General features: G+C 40.7%; 2 protein-coding genes across 39 annotated transcripts in view; both read left to right on the top strand.

Annotated features, from left to right (window-relative positions):
* Positions 1-391, top strand: part of KIAA0754 (KIAA0754 ortholog) — a 5,011-nt gene extending 4,620 nt beyond the window's left edge. Inside the window, exon 2 of the mRNA XM_032419169.1 lies at positions 224-391. Coding sequence (XP_032275060.1) covers positions 224-391 — 168 coding nt within the window. The remainder of the gene's footprint in view (positions 1-223) is intronic.
* The window catches only part of MACF1 (microtubule actin crosslinking factor 1), a 335,178-nt gene that overhangs the window by 274,883 nt on the left and 42,412 nt on the right, over positions 1-17,883 (top strand). For 32 of the 38 annotated variants that reach the window (XM_032432513.1, XM_032432494.1, XM_032432505.1 and 29 more), the window contains 9 exons: positions 6,771-6,932; positions 7,129-7,299; positions 7,949-8,115; positions 12,195-12,354; positions 12,728-13,054; positions 14,023-14,107; positions 14,683-14,924; positions 15,818-16,024; positions 17,403-17,522. In XM_032432513.1, the coding sequence (XP_032288404.1) occupies positions 6,771-6,932; positions 7,129-7,299; positions 7,949-8,115; positions 12,195-12,354; positions 12,728-13,054; positions 14,023-14,107; positions 14,683-14,924; positions 15,818-16,024; positions 17,403-17,522 (1,641 nt within the window). The remainder of the gene's footprint in view (positions 1-6,770; positions 6,933-7,128; positions 7,300-7,948; positions 8,116-12,194; positions 12,355-12,727; positions 13,055-14,022; positions 14,108-14,682; positions 14,925-15,817; positions 16,025-17,402; positions 17,523-17,883) is intronic. The other 6 variants (XM_032432614.1, XM_032432628.1, XM_032432557.1 and 3 more) reach the window with 1 other exon arrangement.

Genomic DNA, 17,883 nt, shown 5'->3' with positions numbered 1-17,883 from the left:
GCCCCAGCTGATAGAGCGCCCACCCCGGAGGAGCCTGTCACCCCCGCTGATAGAGCGCCCACTCCGGAAGAGCCTGTCACCCCAGCTGTTAGAGCGCCCACTCCGGAGGAGCCTGTCACCCCAGCTGTTAAAGCGCCCACCCCGGAGGAGCCTACAGCCTCAGCTGATAGAGCGCCCACCCCGGAGGAGCCTGTCACCCCAGCTGTTAGAGCGCCCACCCCAGAGGAGCCTGCAGGCCCAGCTGTTAGAGTGCCCACCCCAGAGGAGCCCGTCACCCCAGCTTCTGCAGTGCCTGCTGTGGAGGAAGTGTTCCCTGCTGGTGTACCCTTCCTGGGAGATGCTGCCCATACTGATTCAGTGCCTATCTCAGAAGAAGAAACTTCTGTTTTAGAGGAGGCTTCCCCTGCTAGAATGTGGATCAAGGAGGACCTTGATTCCCCAGGATTTGGAATAAAAGAGGTAACTGGCACAGTGCGGCATGGGAAAGTGCCTCTGGCTGCAACTGATGGATTAAATTCAAATGAGGTAATTGTTGCTCATTTCGTTGGGGAAGGATCTGGGGAGTAAAGTGAGATTTGCAAGTTCTCTGAGTTAGTAGTGATTAGAAAGGACATAGTCCTTTCTTTGGTTCTCTTTGGGGCACTGGGCTTTTCTGGTCTTTCTATTGCATTTATGAGGAGAATATGTCTTTCATTTGGTGAAAAACTTTACAATTCGTACTGTTTTGTTTTTTTCCAGTGATAAGCCAAGCCCAAGGAAAACAGGGATGTAAACAGTTGTTGGTTTACATTTTGGAAAAGATTATTAGCAGGGAAGGTGATTCCTCTTTTGAAAATGGCAGTGAGCATGTTCTGTCCTAAATCAAGAGGCTATTTTTTAATCAGTGATGTCAGAAGTGAGGTTGGAGCTGGAGTGTGGGCTTCAGTCAGAGAACTGGGATACTTTTTAGCACTTGGCAAGTTAGTTAGATGTCCTGAATCTCCAGTTTGCTCATTTATTAAGGTAGAATCCTGTGAGGATAATGAGATAACCCATGGAAAACACCAAGTGTATAAGATTTCAGTCACTGTCAATATCCTCCCCCTTTCTCTTCCACAGAGCTGTTGGTTAGTTGAAAGAATTCACCAGAACAGGTTGGGTGAAAGCAATGTTTAGAAGTATGAATAACAGCTTTTTAATACAAATGTGTGTTTCTTAAAGCCAGAATAAGGTATAACAATGTTTACGAAAAGAGATATTTTAGCCATCTCATTAAACTTTGTGTCCTGAAGCAAGTCACTCTTTTTTTCCTGGACCTCTTGTTTCCTAATCCATAAAGTAAGGGAATTGGATTAAATGTCCTCCTGCCTCTCTCTTAGCTCCAAGGTTCTGAGATTCTTAATGTTAGAGAATGGAATGTGTTAGGAAACTGATGGGAACAGTGTTCACATCCTTGAGCACTCCTAGTCAAAGACACTTAAGATTGGCTGCTTTCTACAGTTCACTGCCCCAGTGTGATTTGGTCATTGGTAGGGAATGAAGGAGGTAGAAGTTTCATCTATCTAATACAATCGGGGATTACTGAGTACAGAGGTGGTTTCTATTTTATACCATCCCCAAGGCCCATAACAGTGCCTTCCTTGTGGTAGGCATTCACTGTTGACTGACGGAGCGAACGTCAGTCTCCTGAATATCCGTGGTTGCTACAGAGAGATGGGTTCTCACATCTACCCCAGGCAACTGAACCTGTCATTTTAATACATAAACACTTAGAACTCAGCAAGGGATCATACCCAAAATGTGATTTAGATTTTGTGTGTCTTTGGGTATATACAAATGAACACATGTATACATAATTAAAATAGATACAAATTTTCTCTTTAAGATTTTATTTATTTGAGAGAGTGTGTGCATGCTCAGGAGCACATGAGGGGTGGGGGTGGGCAGAGGGAGAAGCTGAGCAGGGAAGCCCGACACTAGGGACAGGGGCTTCATCCCAGGACCCTGGGATCATGACCCCAGCTGAAGGCAGCCGCTTAACCAAATGAGCCACCCAGGTGCCCTGATATAAATTTTCTAATAGTATTAACGAGTGGTTGGTAGAAGAACCAAAATGCTAGAATTTGTTTGCTATCCCTTTAGTGGGATCCTACGCCCACTGAGAGCAATCTGTGGTTATTTAAACCTTCTTCTCTTTTGCAAACTTTCTCAGTCTTATTTCAATGGAAGGCAAAAAATCTTTTGTGTAAAATTAGGGGTTCTGTAAAATTCAAAATTTACAAGAAAGTCTTTTAAAGCAAAAATTGGAGAGCCCTACAGTCTTAGCTCAGTGTTTGAATACTCAGCTGATCGGCAGAGCCTTCCTAAATTTGTTTGCCGTGCCTAATTCCATTTTTATACAAGTATTCATTCATTCACTGGAAAAATATTTATTGCATACCTACTCTGTGCCAGGTATTGGGGCTCCTGCAGTGAATAGGATTGGCATAGTCCTTGCCCATGTGGAACTTATACTATATTAGCAGAGGCAGATATTAAGCAAAAAGGACACAAATACAGGAGCACCTGGCTGGCTCAGTCAGGAGAGCATGTGATTTTTTTTTCCCCCCCTCTAAGATTTCTTTATTTCAGAAGGAGAGAGAATCTCAGGCACACTCCATGCTGAGTGTGGAGCCCCACACAGGGCTCGATCCCACGACCATGAGATCACGACCTGAGCCAAAACCAAGAGTCAGATGCCCAACTGGCTGTGCCACTTAGGTGCCCCAGAAGATCATGGGTTTGAGCCCCACACTGGGTGTAGAGATTACTAAAAAAAAAAAATAAACTTAAAAAGACACAAATATATAGTTGCAAATCACAACAAATTTTTTGAATAAAAAATAAAGGCTATAACAAAAAATAGGTATTTATATAACTGTGTCAGGGAAAGGATTTTAAAACTAAAACCTGAAGGTTGATAGAAGTTACTTAAGCAGAGAGTCAGAGGGAAGAATACTCCAGGCAAAGGAAATGGAAGCTGGGAAGAGCTTGGGGTGTTAGGACTCAAAGAAGGCCAAATGGCTAACCCACTGTGGGCAAGGTTCTGGAGGAGAGCCCTGAAGTAAATCAGGAAAGGTAGGAAGAGGCCACATGATGCGGGGACTAAGAAGTTTTCAAAAGGATCTATACTTTAAAAGCCATGAGAAGCTATTGAAAGATTTTTAAGGGCGCCTGGGTGGCTCAGTCGTTAAGCGTCTGCCTTCAGCTCAGGTCATGATCCCAGGGTCCTGGGATCGAGCCCCGCATCGGGCTCCCTGCTCCGTGGGAAGCCTGCTTCTCCCTCTCCCACTCCCTCTGCTTGTGTTCCCCTCTGTCGCTATGTCTCTCTCTGTCAAATAAATAAATAAAATCTTTTAAAAAGGGGGGGAAATAAAGATTTTAAGTAGGGGAGTGAGAAGATTTCATTTACATTTTTAAAACATTACTCTCAGCCTAACGATAGAGAAAACCAGTCAACACAGACAGTAAACATTCTCAGTATTGGCTGGAGTTTATAAATCTGAGGTTTATTTTGTCTTCTATTTTATTAGTTTGTCTTAGGATGATTGGCATGAAATAGAGAAAACACTGGTTTGCAAAAAAAAAAAAAAAAACACAAAACACACTGGCTGCAGTATGTGGAGTGCATTATAGGGGATCAAGGACAGAGAAGAGAGAGGCCTGCTAGGTTACTGCAGTTGTCTTCGGTGGCTTGGACTAGAGAGATGTCAGATTTGAAGACAGTTGTTTAGATTCAAGATATGTATTGGAGGTAGAATCAACAAGACCTGATAATGACTTTTATGTAGGGAGGGAGGGAGAAGGAAAGGGAGTTACCAAGGTTGGCTTCTAGTTTGTACAACTGAGTGGATGGGGGCAGTAGTAAATTGTTGATTTAGGGAAGAACAGATTTGGGGGAAGAGGAAAGGAGGAGGTACTGTTCAGTTTTGGAATGGTTAGGGTTTTGAAGTACCCATGATTCATTTTTGGATGTACGGATATACACACACACACACACATATGTACACACACATACATACCATAAGCATCATGGTTAATATTTAAAGCCATGGGAATAGATAGAATTGCCAAGAAGAGAACCTAGGACTGACATCCTCCCCTGATCCCCACCCCCAAAGATGAACATTTGGAGGTCTAGAAGAGGAGGAGGAAGAGAGCAAAGGAGATTAAAAAAAAAAATGGATCAGGGATGAAAACTGGGAGAATGTGGTATTATCAAAGATAAAAGTGTTTTAAGAAGTTCTTTGGGAAATTTTCTGTTTTATGTCCCAGTTGCATCTTACACCCTTGCAATAATTTTTACTAGTGTTCTGCACTGGGAAACATGCCAGCTCTGGTTGGTTAATAATATGGCACAGCCCCATTGAAAACTGAGGAGTAGGAATTTTAATGCATCCAAAAGCACTGATTTTGCAGAACAGCTTTATTTGGGAGTTGAGAGAAGGGAGCAAGTGTTTTCAAATGTACTTTCTATAACATTCTGTTCACTTGTGTTCAAAATAAATATTTAGATAGTATTTATTTAGAAGTACTATCCTAGATTTTCAAACTTCTGGAAAAAAGTTGAGACAAATACCCATTCCCTGTCAAATTAATCCATGGAGTGGAGGTTGAGAAACGAAGGAATCTCTAATGCTTCTATAGGAAATGTTCATTGACAAATGCAAATTTTTTAAAAGAATTAATTCGCTCTGTTATATGAAAGAGATGATTAAGTTATTTAAATATATTTTACTTTTCTGTGTCACGTATGTCACTATCCAATAGAGTTTCTTGCCGAGATGGAGAGATTCTCGGTCTATCCTGCCCAGTACAGTAGGCACGTAGCCGCATACGGCTGTTGACCACATGAAGTGTGGCTAATGTGGTTGAAGAACTGAATTTTTAGTTAAATAGCCTCATATTGGGCAGCACAGAAGGAATTTAAATGTCAAGTATGAGACAAGATTTGCTTACTGGATAAAAGGGGGCTCTTCAGTGTGAACTTGACGTCTTCCCTCCTCACCTTCGGTTTTCTTTCTTTGCCTTTCCAACCCCCACACCTACCACCACCACCATTTTGTTGCACCCAAACAACTGATAATGTTGGAGTTGGTTTTTTCCCCCTCTGTTTTGATTTTCCTGCGTTGAAAACATCTTTAGTAGAAAATGGAATCATAGCACTTGCTTTTTCCGGGAATCATGTTGTTGGGGTAACAGTCATTTTTAGCTGAACCGCCTTGTAGTGCTGCCTAACAAAATATGGTGTAATCAAATTATAGTATAAAATGAAGCCCACTGGTAATTACCTTTGTAGCCTTCCTTCTTTAGTGTTCCCCGGGGCTTTTCCTCCCTGGTGACTCACTTACCCAGCCATAGCCCATTCTTTCAAGAATCAGTTTCCTAATCCAAGTGTAATCTGTAGTCTCATATAGGCCAAAATTAATCTTAACCCAAGCTTATATTTTTCTTTTACATTTTTGTTCTCTTCCATTTTCTGTCATTCTTTGGCTTTAATTGATTCACCTGTCTCACTGAAACTGAAGGAACATTTTATGGAAGAAAAAAGAATGGCAGTAGATCCAGATTGGGTCTGTAAAATGTGTGGAATGTGGCTGATTTTATCCTCTGATAATCGAGAGAAGTATCTTCGAGACAATTATTTCATTCTTTTCCTTAATACCATTAGAGTGTCAAAGTATCATTTTCTTTTGACTCTGTTTCCTTTTAGAAATGTCTAGGGGCACCTGGGTGGCTCAGTGGTTAAGCGACTGCCTTCAGCTCAGGTCATGATCCCCGGGTCCTGGGATTGAGCCCCACAATGGGCTCCCTGCTCCGCGGGAAGCCTGCTTCTCCCTCTCCCACTCCCTCTGCTTGTGTTCCCTCTCTCGCTATGTCTCTCTCTCTCTGTCAAATAAATAAATAAATAAATAGATAAAAAGATAAATAAATAATTCCTAAGTCATAATGGAGTTTATTAACTGCAGTAGAAAGAAACATGCATTTTTTGTTACACTCCTTCACATTGTTTTAAAATTCCATTGTTTAATGATGAACATGGATATACGTATTTAAGAATGCTTTATGTATATCTGCATCTCAGAGTATGTGTCTGAAGTTGGTGAGGACATTCCCCAGTATTACAGGCCCATTTCCCTTTGCAATCTCAGGAATATTGCTCCAAGATTATTAGCTGTGTGTGGTCTGTGGCCCTGGACCAGAATAGAATTAAATGACCACAGGGGGATTAAACTATGAGGTTGACATTTTTCACAACATTAATAATGTTTTGGCTAATTGAGTTATAGTCCTAGTCAAAGAAGAGCATTGCATGTATCAGTGGTCAGCTAAAGCTGTTCCCCAAGGTATTTTTAATCTTAAATACTGGTCATTCGGTATTATCCTTCCCTTGTAGGATTGATATACATCACACTTTTATGATATCTTGAGGCTGATGCTTCTCTACTCTCTATGGCTTTTTGCATTAAAAATTAAGCAAGCAGAAACCAACCAACCAACCACGAGTCATTGACTAAAAGACCTAAGTAGTGCCATAACTCTGTAATTACTTGTCCATAGGAGGATGTATTGAAATATGAAACCACATGTTTCCTTGATAGTTCCCTGTACAAATGGCTTGTTTTCTCTCTCTTTTTTTTCCTGCTCCTCCTTTGTTAAATCATAAATCTCCCAAGAATGATCAGTCATTGTGTGATGTAGAGGGTCTGATTGCTGCCTTTAGATTAAATCTTTGGCTTGCAATTATCTAGATGTTTCAGAAAGAGCAGGTGGATCCCCTTCAAATGAAGCTACAGCAGGTGAATGGACTTGGCCAGGGGTTGATTCAGAGTGCCGGAAAAAACTGTGACGTGCAGGGTTTGGAACATGACATGGAAGAGATCAACGCTCGATGGAACACACTGAACAAAAAGGCGAGTGGCCAGGGGGTACCTAGTGCCCTGGGGATGGAGGGCTTAGAAAAGGCACATCTCAACCTGAGGTTTCCCTGCAACCTGAATGCAAACACAAATTTAACATTTGTAATCTGGAGTTACGGTGGGGGGGGGGCAGTTGTCATTTAAAAAGCTCTCTCCTTTCTCATAACGAGCCTCTGCGTCTGTGATACAGGTCGCACAAAGGATTGCACAACTGCAGGAGGCTTTGTTGCATTGTGGGAAGTTTCAAGATGCCTTGGAGCCGTTGCTCAGCTGGTTGGCAGACACTGAGGAGCTCATAGCCAATCAGAAACCTCCATCTGCTGAGTATAAAGTGGTGAAAGCACAGATCCAAGAACAGAAGGTGAGTGAGAATGTTGGGATGATGAACTGGAACAGCCGTGGGGAGTGGCAGACAACACATGTGCTTGAGTTCAGGAGCATATTCCAGAGTTTTAAGAGAATCCTGACCTACTTTGTGTGATCATGAAAAGAAAGGTGGAAACTGATTTGCCTCATCTTACTTGAACCGACCAGCTTCTTGTGGCACATGCTGGACCGAACAGTTGCATGTGTTTGTGTGTCCTGCTTCCGTATTTCACTCACAGCTTTGTCTTATTTTTGGTATTTTTAAGGTCAACAATATTCTGAATAACACAGTATATCATGTATAAGGTTCTGTCTATGTTTTTTTGTTGGTTTAATTTCCACTTTAGTGCATTTTTCTCCTGGTTCAAAATAAGTTCCCTGTTAGTCACATAATGACCGTCCCTCCTCCATTTAAAAACCGAAGTAAGTGTATGAGAAGTTTATGTGGTGGTAGCAACAACTATGCCGCATCTCATGTTTTTGCCTCAGGATGGGAAAAAAGCCACCGTTATTTGAATCAGTTTAGGATTTGGTAGGGTGGGGCTTGGGGATCTTTTGTTTGTTTGTATTTTCTTCCTTATTTCAGATTTTAAAGTGACCTTGTGTTACCACTTTTCATTCTCCTTAAACATTCTGGGCCCTAGTTACTCCAGCGGCTCCTTGATGATCGAAGGGCCACAGTAGATATGCTTCAAGCAGAAGGAGGCAGAATAGCCCAGTCAGCCGAGTTGGCTGATCGAGAGAAAATCACTGGACAGTTGGAGGGTCTTGAAAGTAGATGGACTGGACTACTCAGCAAGGCAGCAGCCAGGTAAGGCCAAAGGGGTTTTGAGGAATGGGTCAGAGAACGTTTGTTTTGTCCAGTTTTTGACTTGCTATCCTTGAGGTGCTCTATAAGGTCCTGGATGAGTCCTAGAGTGTTCTGGAAGGTGTATAATGAAGGGGAATAGGTTTTTGGAGATGATCCTCATAATCACAGTCACTCTCGGGAAGTAAGCCTCAGCTACTCCGTGAATTTCTGAGAACTGGAAGGCTCATCGCTCTGTTGTTGTTCTGCTGAGATATAATCATGGTTCCAAACCGACAGACACTGACGCCTGCAATCCAGCCAAGTTATTTTCTGAGTTTTTGAGACAGATTTTTTTTCCCCTTCATATTTATAAATAATACTTTTGATACTTGGAATCGAAATTTATCATATTTCTTTTCTGATAGCTTATCCCAGTATTAGATGTTTTTGCATCTAGGAGCTAGTCTGATTCTGTTAAATATGGACATTCAAGAGATGCATGAACAGTCTTTAGTAAGCGGCCAGAAGACAGGCAGCATACTTTTCTCCTCTGAGGAAGTGCTTTCTCCTTCCATAGCTATATACCCCAACATTACTTAAGCTTATTAGTATGTCGCCTGAATGTCTTTTAGCTTATATTGTCCCCGGTTTTAAAAATAAACGCTAGCTAGTTAGAAATCCATATGAGAGTAGTGTAGGTGATCATTTAGGATTCTCTCAGTTTTCTAGGTAGCCAATGGCAGTTGTCAACTAACTAGCTCTTCGGTCTCATTTCCGCTGGCCCACGGTGTGCTTATTTCTTATCTGAGTTGCAAAATATTGTCGACCATATTAGTGGGAGAAACAAAAATGAAAGAACTCAACCTAATTTTTTTAATTACATTTATTTTTATTTCCAGATTGCACTGCTTTTATCTTCTCTTTGTCCATTTCCATTAATAGTACCATTAACCTTCCAGTTACCAGGCTTCAAACCTTAACCCCGTTTTTACCCTTTCTCCCCCACTCCTTTGTGTCCCACATCTATTAGGGTGTTAAATTCTGTCAATTTTACTTCTATAGTGTCTTCCCTCTTTATCCATTTCTCTAATTCCCAGTCACCTACCTCAGTTCCTGACTTGAGCTAGTCCACTTGAGGTAGCTCGCCTGAGGTAGTTCCCTAACTAACTCATCACTAGTCAATCATCACTCGGCTTCCCCTTTACCTTGCTCAGAAATTTAATGACTTCTTGTTGCCTATGAGATAAAATCTAAACTCTTTAACCCAACACTGGAAGCCCTCAGCTGTTTGGCCCTAATCTACATTTCTTAGTCTCTGCTCTCCTCACTACTTATATTATAGGTGAAGTACACCATATTCTTCAGCATCTTGTCACTTCCTAATTCTGTGTCTTTACTGATGGTGTTGCATCTTCCACGAAATACCTGTGTTTATCTTCTCCTTTTCTATGAAGCTTTTCTTTGTTCCCCAAGCATAGAATGCCTTCATCTTCCTCTTAACTGCTGTAATTCTTTATTTGTATCTTGTATCATTATTTTATGTACTTAATCTCCTACGCCCGTAAGCTCATTGAAGTCCTGATTTATTTCAAAAGTATCTTTCTATGACTCTTTCCTTCTATCCTACCCACTTGCATCCTCCTAACCTAACACAGTTTCTGGGTCAATATTTTAAAGAGAAATACCAAGAGCAACTGCATTTGTTAGAGATATCCTAAAGACTTTTATTTAGATTCTTTAATATTGGATTTTTGATACCTTTAAATTATGTTAGCTCTTTGCTACCCCAAATCCTATTACATTGAGTTCTTTAAACTTTCAGATTCCAAACTCCAGAGATGAGTCAGAAAAACATAAAAATCAGGGATAATTTTTTTCATGATATACTAGTTTATTAATAATAACCTTTAAAATTATGTGCTTTAGTTATATTAATTGAAGATGTATTTTGGACGCTGGCATAAACAAACTATTCTATACTTCACATTGACATTTAAAAACAGCATTTAGAGGGGCACTTGGCTGGTTCAGTCAGTAGAGCATATGGCTCTTGATCTTGGGGTTGTGAGTTTGAGCCCCACGTTGAGGGTAAAGTTTACTTAAAAAATAAAGATAACAGCTTCATATTCTTCAACATTTAAAAATAATAATAATAAAAATAGGGGCACCTGTGTGGCTCAATCTGCTGAACATCTGACTCTTGGTTTCAGCTCAGGTCATGATCTCAGGGTTGTGGGATCAAGCCCCACATCGGGCTCTGCACCCAGCAGGGAGTCTGCTTGGGATTCTCCCTCCCTCCCTCCCCCTCTGCCCCTCTGCTCACTTGTGCACGCACACTCTCTCTCTCTCAAATAAAATCTTAAAAAAAAAACCAGGGGCGCCTGGGTGGCTCAATCGTTAAGCAGCTGCCTTCAGCTCAGGTCATGATTCCAGGTCCTGGGATCGAGCCCCACATCGGGCTACCTGCTCGGCGGGAGGCCTGCTTCTCCCTCTCCCACTCCCACTGCTTGTATTCCCTCTCTCGCTGTGTCTCTCTCTGTCAAATGGATAAATAAAATCTTAAAAACAAAAAACAAGCATTTTATTTAAAAAATTTAAAAAAATTAAAACAGTATTTAGAAATACATTTTTGTTTATATTTAAACATAATTAGATTTCCAGATGATTAAAATGGTAAGTCTTTATATTTAAATCATTTCTTATTAAAATAAATTTGGGGGTGCCACAGCTCTAAGCTGTGGAAGGTTCTCTGGTCTCAGGACTTGCTGGTCCAGAGAAGTTTCCACCAGAGCAGAGGCCCAAGAGTCACAGACACCAAGCCCAGAGAACAGATTTTCCTGAGAGTGTTTAAACTTCAGGAATTTGACTGGAGAACTGGAATTTGGGAACAGTATTCTGAAAGCCTGCAAAGTCTTATTAAATAAATTTGGGGGTGCCTGGGTGGCTCAGTCGGTTAAGTGTCTGACTCTTGATTTCAGCTCTGGTCATGATTTCAGGGTCCTGGGATCAAGCCCCACATCAGGCTCTGTGCTTAGTTAGCATGGATTCTGCTTGTCCCTCTACCTCTACTCCCCTCACCAGACCCCAGTGCATGCGCTCGCTCGCTCTCGCTCTCTCTCAAATAAATAAAATAAATTTGTCCAGGGTACACAGCATAGGACCTGGTACAGGTCCTGTTCAGTAAAGGTTTGTTGGACTAAAGTACATCATATACTTCCAGGCCTTTTCAAATGGTATAGCATTTAGTCTGTTCTTAATGATTCAAAGACATAATTATGGCCTTTTATTATTAATCTGTATGCTAATCCAGTTCTGTAGTTGTTTTTCTTTGACTTTCCTATCAGGCTTCCTCTGCCCTTTGTAATTTGTTTTTTTTTAATCTACAGGATACTTGAAATCTAAGCTTATTTAGTATGGATGTTATATTAAGTAAGATTTAAGATTCCAAGTGACCTGTGAAGTCTGTAGTTCTTTTGACTGCCATGTGTGTTGGCAAATTCAGCTACTTGGAGGTCATTTTTTTTTTTGCCTTAGATCTGGATTCAAAGTTGTGTTCTGGTGCTTGAAATCACTGGAACCAGGGAGATGGTGGAGGAGTTCTAGTCAATAGTCTGCCTTTGCTCCTCACATGCTCGCTTCTCTTAACTCACAGGTGAAGGTAGCAGTGACAGGAAGAGAAAAATGAAAACATGATTTTTTTTGACTCCTTTAAACTTTATTTTGGTCTCATGTTTAGATGATGCATGTGCTACGTCCCGTAGGAGAAAGAGCATTAGAAGGTCTGATTCGAATCCCCATTGCACTGCTACCACTCACTGGGTGAATTGGACAGATCTTTCTTTAAGCCTTCAGGGTCAGCTTTTTCTTTTGTAATGGTGGGATAATTATTCTGCCAACCTTTACACAATTGGTGACAGAATCAAAATAAGGCAATGCTTATGGAAAGCCTTTAAAACCACAAAGTGCTATGTATATGTGTTCTGTTTACTATTGATACTTAAAATGTACCTGGTAAAGATTGGTCTTTCACTGAATATAGTACTAGTATCAATCTTAATGTGAATTTTCGCCTGAGCAGTTTGTTCTGTATATTTGTGTAGGCAAAAACAGCTGGAAGATATCCTGGTTCTGGCCAAACAATTCCATGAGACAGCTGAGCCTATTTCTGACTTCTTATCTGTCACAGAGAAAAAGCTTGCCAATTCAGAACCTGTTGGCACTCAGACTGCCAAAATACAGCAGCAGATCATCCGGCACAAGGTAGGGAGAGGCTGTTGCGAATGAAAACACAGCACTGCAGTCAGAAAGCCTAGGAATTACCTGCCTGTAGCCGTCTAAAAGATATGTTTGGCTGATGGGGGAGGGTGGGGAGGGATTTTTTTTAAGTTTAATTTGAGATATAGTCAAATTATCCATGGGAATAGTCCCATCCTTGAACTAAAAATAGCAATAGACTAATAGGCTACCATCAGGAAAAAACAGCTTTTGTTCTCACTTTTTATATTATTTTTGCCTTTCAGTAGGTGAACTTTTTATATTATTTAATTTATTATATCATTTGTTATTCATTGTTTCGTGTTTACTTTTCATTTATTCTGTTTCTGTTATTCATTTTTTCCATCTGGATTTCCAGGCTCTGGAGGAAGAAATAGAAAGCCATGCAACAGATGTGCACCAGGCAGTCAAAATTGGGCAGTCCCTCTCCTCCCTGACATGCTCTGCAGAGCAGGGCGTGCTGTCAGAAAAGCTAGACTCCTTGCAGGCCCGGTACAGTGAGATTCAAGACCGGGGCTGTCGGAAAGCAGCCCTGCTTGAACAAGCACTGTGTAACGCTAGACTGTTCGGGGAGGATGAGGTGGAGGTGCTCAACTGGCTGGCTGAGGTTGAGGACAAGCTCAGTTCAGTGTTCGTAAAGGATTACAGACAGGATGTCCTGCAGAAACAGCATGCTGACCATCTGGTATTCACGTTTTCCATTTTTATTGGTCATGTTATGAAGTTATTTTGTAATTTTGATTCATGTTTCTCTTCATTTCTTTTCTCCCTTGAATTCCAAACATTTCAACTTAATTTTATACATAAGCACGTAGTTATAGACTTGTTGCTAAGGACTAATCTGTTCTTAGATGAGTCCATGGAAATACCTGTAATTAAACTGAATCAGTAACTCTAGAAGGCGATCTAAAGTACAGTCAGGGCCATCTCATCTCCAACTCATGTTTTACATCATTAGGTCAGGTATCACTCACTTTCCATCTGAGCAGTTTTATCAAAGAGAATGTAATTTAACAAAACCAGAATACCTAAATATTGCCCAAGTTATGTAGCTATAACTTCTGAAATATTTCTAGAATTAATATGCTCAAATTCCAGGAATTGTCATCTTAAAAGAAAGAAAAAATTGTTCTTTTCATGTGATTTTAATGAAATTTCTTTGGGGATATTAAAAATAGGCAAAGTAGTTGTTTTGTAGTAGTTGTTTTAAATAACCTAAGATTCTTCTGCTTCATTGACTTCAAATATTGAGATTGTTTAAGAGGATCCTGATTGAAGTCAGCCTGTTCTTGCTGACTTTCTTCTCTTTAACTTTCTGTCTGAGTCTTGGTTTTGGACATAGTAGACCTTTTTGCTGAATTCTGCTTCCTCCTTTCTGAGGCTCAGGTTTGGTACCAGTAGATTGGTAAAACTGATTTAATCCTACATCTCTTCTTACCCAGTACAGGGGAAAACTTTCCTATAAATATCAGATTTAATTATTTCTGAGTACTTAGTGGTGTCACCAAAGAGCTAATGAAGGAATCAAATATCTGATGTGTAAACTAACCTGGTATTTGTCTCTTTACTTTAAACTTGCCCTCTTAAAGGTCTCACCTTTCTTTCCCTTCGTTGTGCCATAGTTTTAAGATTAATGCTATTCTTTCATTTCAGGCTTTAAATGAAGAAATCATTAATAGAAAGAAGAATGTAGATCAAGCTATTAAAAATGGTCAGGCTCTTCTAAAACAAACCACAGGTACTTTAAAGTGCATCTCTTAGCACCTCTGCAGTCACACAATCCCATCTCCCAGGAAATAAGCACCCTGTACTAGCCACTTCTCTTTGTATATAGGAGAAGCTTGGTATTCACTGATTGTATTACCATGTGCTCCTGGAGACTGGCAGCCTGGGGTCCTATTTCCTGCTAAATCTTTTGAAAACTAGTGCTCGCTTCGGCAGCACATATACTAAATCTTTTGAAAACTAAAAGACCTTGTTGTCTCAGATTTGGTTGTAGATGATGGCTCCCCCTGCCCTCCAGTATGTCCAAGGCCAGCAATCATGGAACAATGCTGGGAACATTTGGAAACACCTGCAGTTGAATTCAGATCTTAATAATCTCAGAAGCAGCTTCTTTTATCAATTAGAAGGTTTTTTCCCCCACCTCCCTTAGTGTGGGATGGTAGGTGAAATTGCTACCACAGGGAGAGAGCGTCTATAAAATTCAAGTTCTAAATTGAAGAAAGGGGGATTAAAGAGACTTCCTCATCCCCGGAAGGAGACTCCCTCATTTCCTCTTAAATACACATAATTGTGCACCGTCCCCCACAGGTGAAGAGGTATTGCTTATCCAAGAGAAACTGGATGGAATCAAGACTCGCTATGCAGACATCACGGTCACTAGCTCCAAGGCCCTCAGAACCTTAGAGCAAGCCCGGCAGCTGGCCACCAAGTTCCAGTCTACTTATGAGGAACTGACCGGATGGCTGAGGGAGGTGGAAGAGGAGCTGGCAGCTAGTGGAGGGCAGTCTCCCACAGGGGAGCACATACCCCAGTTTCAGCAGAGACAGAAGGTGAGCTGTCATTTCACACAGTAAAGGGAAAAAAATTTTTCCTCTTAAAATCCTTAAGTTCAGATTTTTAAGTTTTATCACCAACTGTCTCAACCTTAAATCTAAACCAAAAAGTTCTGCCTCATCTGTTTCTTGTTTGCTCATGGACAGTAAGATTTGACATAAAGGCAGACTTATGTAAGACCACGTGATGGGGCGCCTGGGTGGCTCAGTTGGTTAATGGTTCAGGTCATGGTCCCGGGGTCCTGGGATCGAGCCCCACATCAGGCTCCCTGCTCCACGGGAAGCCTGCTTCTCCCTCTCCCACTCCCCCTGCTTGTGTTGCCTCTCTCGCTGTGTCTCTCTCTATCAAATAAATAAATAAAATCTTTAAAAAAAAAAAAAAAAAAGACCACTTGCTATGGTCTGAAGGGGGTGGGGGGGAGACTGAATTACAGATCCCTGGAAAGTTTGCTTCACATGGTAACATTTTAAAATTTACTTATGTAACTCATTCTCTAGAGAGTGCTTCATGATTATATTTGATTTTCCTGCAGGATCTAGTGCAGTTCTAGATGTGCAGAAATACTTTGTAGGTACTTACTGAGTTAAATCCCTGTGGTTAAAAAATTATTTTATCATTTCTATTGAAGTAAGGTGAAAAAAAGAGGCACTCTGTTTTACCCAGAGACAGTCTGGCCCAAGAAGTGTTGCAGACAGTTCTAAGCAGCAGCTAAGCCTAAAGTCAGGCTGTGGAATGATTGAAAAATCTGAGACAAGGAAAAAAATAAGTGGAGGAAGGAGGTCAGAGCCCTGCTGGGATGTGTGGTAGAGATAGCGCTTTCCACCCAGCACAGCTGCTAATGTGCTTAATTTAGCAAGGAATGGCCTGAAAATTTTCTTTCCCTCCTTAGGAATTAAAGAAGGAGGTCATGGAGCACAGGCTAGTGTTGGACACAGTGAATGAAGTGAGCCGTGCTCTCTTAGAACTGGTGCCCTGGAGAGCCAGAGAAGGGCTGGATAAACTTGTATCTGATGCCAATGAACAGTACAAGTTGGTCAGTGACACTGTGGGACAAAGGGTGGATGAAATTGATGCTGCTATTCAGAGATCACAACAGGTAATGTGTTTATAAACATTAGAAACACCTCTGCATTAATATTTTGGGCAGCAGGGATGTATGTATAAAGTACAAAACTATGACCCACATAAATACAGGCTCAGGAATAGGAATAAGGAGACTAAGCGAAATCTGATGCAACAAATTATTTCAGTGATGGGATGTGATTGGGTAAAGGTATGTGAGGATGGATCTCAGTTTGACCGAAAATATTTGACTGTTTTTGAGAAGAAAGGAATTTGTCGTAGAGTCTGTGTGAGTGTTCTTCTCAGCTACTGCCCCATTAAGAGGCAGATTCTGATAGAAGTAGAAAAAATCTAGGACCAGAAGGTCCAAATGCATCCCAATCTTAGTTTGACATAATCAACTGTTTTAGCATTAGCTGGGGGAAGAGGGGAAGGAACCAAGAACTATAATTACTATCAAATATGCTAACCAAAATAGCAGAGCCATCCAAAATAGAACCTTCCCAGTAAACACAGGTGTCATATTTCCCTCAATCTTTTTTCCTTCCTGCTTTCTGGAAAAAGTTATTTGCTTTCCTTTGTAGCTGGATATGCACCTATTAATGTGTCATGGTGCAAAGTAAATATAATATGACTAATTGGGTTCATAATGATGAACAAAATCTTTGTGAACCACGTAGAAGTTTGCTCTGACTTCAGGTGCAACCCCAACGTGTCTTTATTGATATCCCTAACTTGGCCAGATATTTCAATATGAAATTTATCATGCTTGGGAGGAGCTTATTTTCCTCTTTAAAAAGATATTAGTGTGGGTTGGCAAAGTTGAAGAAGAAGAGGAAAAATTGGGGGACCCTCATTAAATAGCAGTCACATAGAAGATGTTCTTTGTTTTTCTTTGTTTCTGCATGACCCTTTAAAAGTTGGGTGTTTTGGGTTCTTACGCTTCTTCAGCTGAGCAAGTACTTCCTAGTTAACTTGACTCAGCTGTCACTGTCATATTTAACTATATATTTAAACATACAACTGAAGCTACTCTTCAGTGTATGGGTAGGAAAAAGAACTGACAGAAAGAGAACACAGTCTCATAAAAGCATTGTGATTAGAAGTATATTTTTAAGAGTGTCAATTTCCATTGTTGTTTCTAGCTGTAGGACCACTAACTGGGTTTTGTAGCTTCTTTCTAAAGAATTTGAAATAGGATCAGCTCATATTTGTTGAACTATAATCCTTTCCAAATTGTCTGCATCTTGATTTATGATTTTATGAAATTGTCCCCAGTTTTGGCTTTACTTCGTAGATATAAACCATATTAGTGAAAATCCAGGCCTTGCTGTGTTGAAGAAATTATAATTCTAAGGAGGTGGACCTTTGTTACATGTAATTTGTTCATTTTCCTTTAATATGTCCATTAGTATGAGCAAGCTGCTGATGCAGAACTAGCTTGGGTTGCTGAAACAAAACGAAAACTGATGGCCCTAGGTCCAATTCGCCTGGAACAAGACCAGACCACAGCTCAGCTGCAGGTACAGAAGGTAAGTGTAACACAGACGTGTCCACTATGCCCTGAGCGAGTAGAATCTTCACCAGCTTAGAGTGATGAGAGAGTTTCTGACTATCCCAAGTGGAATAATGCAATTTCATGATGATGGATAGAGTTTAAAAATACTTGTTAAGATGAGGAAGGGATTCTTTGCTTTGTGAACAGGGAACAGGAGGCCCATTAATTCAGGAAAGAAGAGTTAGCAGTTTTTTGGATGATTTTTAGGAGAGATGGTACTTCTGTAAGCTACTAAAAGACAAGTACTGAAGATAGATGGAGAGGCAGAGAGTCAGCCTTCATAGAGCAGTTCTGACGTGGCTCCATCAGATAGATGGAGAGGCAGAGTCAGCCTT

Source organism: Phoca vitulina, unplaced genomic scaffold (assembly GCF_004348235.1).
Source record: "Phoca vitulina isolate PV1807 unplaced genomic scaffold, GSC_HSeal_1.0 scaffold2, whole genome shotgun sequence".
In the NCBI taxonomy this organism is placed as follows: Eukaryota; Metazoa; Chordata; class Mammalia; order Carnivora; family Phocidae; genus Phoca; species Phoca vitulina.
This window is presented reverse-complemented; position numbering and strand designations above follow the sequence as displayed.